This window comes from Solenopsis invicta, chromosome 5 (genome assembly GCF_016802725.1).
Source record: "Solenopsis invicta isolate M01_SB chromosome 5, UNIL_Sinv_3.0, whole genome shotgun sequence".
In the NCBI taxonomy this organism is placed as follows: domain Eukaryota; kingdom Metazoa; phylum Arthropoda; class Insecta; order Hymenoptera; family Formicidae; genus Solenopsis; species Solenopsis invicta.
The window spans coordinates 9612501-9614819 of record NC_052668.1 but is presented as its reverse complement, the minus strand read 5'-3'; the positions used below and the strand labels follow the sequence as shown (position 1 = coordinate 9614819).

Sequence of the window (2319 nt, the reverse complement as noted above, 5' to 3'; positions counted from 1 at the left end):
CTACTTGGGCTGAGTTACTAGACAATTGCTCAACATATCAATATATTTCACATGGAAATATCATTCACGTGAAATTGTATTGTAAGGAGATTGAACCATTTCTTTCGACAATACACGCAGTGAAGAGTTTCATTTCGGGACTACGAACCGTTAGTGATTCATCTGCACGTTTAAACAACGATGACCAAACAATCCGAATGTAAAAGGCGTTAATATTATTGATTTTGTCACGATGAAGATGACTTCAAAGTAGAGTCCAAACGTACGAATGTAGAAAACGTTAATTCGGTCAATAAACTTATCTGTTTTTGCGCAACATTAACCGCGCAACTGGACTCTCATTGGCTTTTATCTGTTGCTTCTTAAGGAGGTTTATCTGGTACATAGTACGTCAAGCGAGAAACACGTTCAACTTTGACTTGACTAGCGCAGTACGCTGACTAGATTTGGCAACGTCAAATTTCTACGTTATGGGTTTTTTCTAATATTTTTTCTCAAACTTTTACATTTTAAATAGCGCGTACTTTGGTAAGAAGTTCCGATGTTGCCGCTCATCGAGTAATGGAAGATAACCTACGCGTAAACGAGATTTTTGCAAAAAATATCTACTCATTTCTTATTTCTCAGATATCCAATCGATCTACACTCTTTGCACAAATTTTTCTTACATATTTTTTTGTTATTATCATTAATTTGTACAAAAACTGTCTGTTAATTCTTTACAAATTTTGTGGAAGAAGGCTCGAAAAATGTCATTTTCCATAAGACACAATGTAAAGTTGCACTAAATATTTTTATTAATATCTCATCACTGAGGTATCCAAAGGACTTAAAAATTTGCGAGATATATTTTTATACACATCTTAACTTGTATTTAATTTTTTTTCAAAATTCATCTGTTAATTACTAACCAGATGAACCTCCTTAAATCTCGAGAGTCAGTTACTCACTTGTTTGATAATATATATACACATATGTTGAATTCATACTAAATACATTGCAGCTTATTGTTTTATTTTGTTAACAACTTCAAATTTTATTAAGAATTCATTCATTTGATTATTCTCGAGTTATGTGTATCATTCGATGGATTTTTAAGAATAAAATAGGTGTCTACACTAGGTCAATTTGATTTTTAAAATATTCCCTAAAAATATTAACAAATTAGTTTATAGAAGCAATAGATATTGTATAAAACAGTAATAGTGTTGTTATGCACTCTAATAGCGAATTTGGTCGGATGCACTAGTGTGCACTAGTGTACTATATATTAAAGCCGTTGTACATTGATCTAGTATAAAAATAAATTACAAATATCTTGATCGGCGAAATTTTTAATACTTGTATCTCATCAAATACCATAAAAGAGAAAATTTCATAATTTAATCTGTTTATATATTTATACTGATAATGAACACATATCTTACATCAATTCATGTACGTTGACCTTAATGTGCACCAGTGCACACTGGTGCAGTCCAACCGAATTCGCTATAAGTATCTCATATTTTTACCAATACTAACAGTTGACTCTTTCTAATAAATGGAATCACAACTGGAATCGGAAATCCGTTGAACGGACAGGCTATAGCTATGGAATAAGCACCCATATTTGTCCAAATTAACCAATCACCTATGTAAAACTCAGGCAACATCGCATCCTTGACAATTAAATCATACGAGTCAGCGGTCGGTCCCCATATACTTGAAAGAAATTTCTCTTTGCTTATTGGCTGTAATAAAAAATTAATATATTAATTGCTTCTTATTCAATCGTTTATGTACATACGCGAAATGAGATATAAGATTACCTCGGAAAGTGATTGTGGTAGCCTAGCCTGAATACCCAGTAATTCGTCGATAAAGGAATGAAATACTCCGCAATTCATGTAATACATTCTCATCATTTCTCCCTTATTCGGAATAATTCTCTTGGAATGTAAATACGTGGCTAAAGTGAAGCTGGAACTTACGTAGTACGTTCCTGGCTCGCTAATAACTCTTATACTAGAATCGAGATCTTGTATTGCATCATTGATGACATTGGCGACCTGAAGAAATTACCACAAGTATCAATTAAAAAAATTTAGTTTAAAACTATACTCGTTGTTACAAACGAATCTAAAATCTATTTTTTATTACCAAAAACTTGGAAATTCTCATTTTATTCAATTTTTAAATATCTGTGTAATGGTTTATGCCTAATTTTAATTTAACATTCTGATGAAAGAAAAGCAACGATTATCACAGAATTCTGTAATAATTAGAAATAATAAATTCTGTACACCTCGTCAATGTTCATTCCGCTCTTGCCCTCGA

At 32.0% G+C, this 2319-nt stretch overlaps 1 protein-coding gene across 1 annotated transcript in view; it reads right to left on the bottom strand.

The window, feature by feature from the left end:
- Positions 1-487: 487 nt before the first annotated feature.
- Positions 488-2319, bottom strand: part of LOC105199547 (ornithine decarboxylase 2) — a 4304-nt gene continuing 2472 nt past the window's right edge. The window contains exons 5-8 of the mRNA XM_039449757.1: positions 2288-2319; positions 1812-2051; positions 1525-1733; positions 488-1147 (exon numbers count right to left, since the gene is read on the bottom strand). The exon at positions 2288-2319 is cut by the window's right edge and continues 272 nt beyond it. Of these exons, the coding sequence (XP_039305691.1) occupies positions 1114-1147; positions 1525-1733; positions 1812-2051; positions 2288-2319 (515 nt within the window). The 3' untranslated portion in view covers positions 488-1113. The remainder of the gene's footprint in view (positions 1148-1524; positions 1734-1811; positions 2052-2287) is intronic.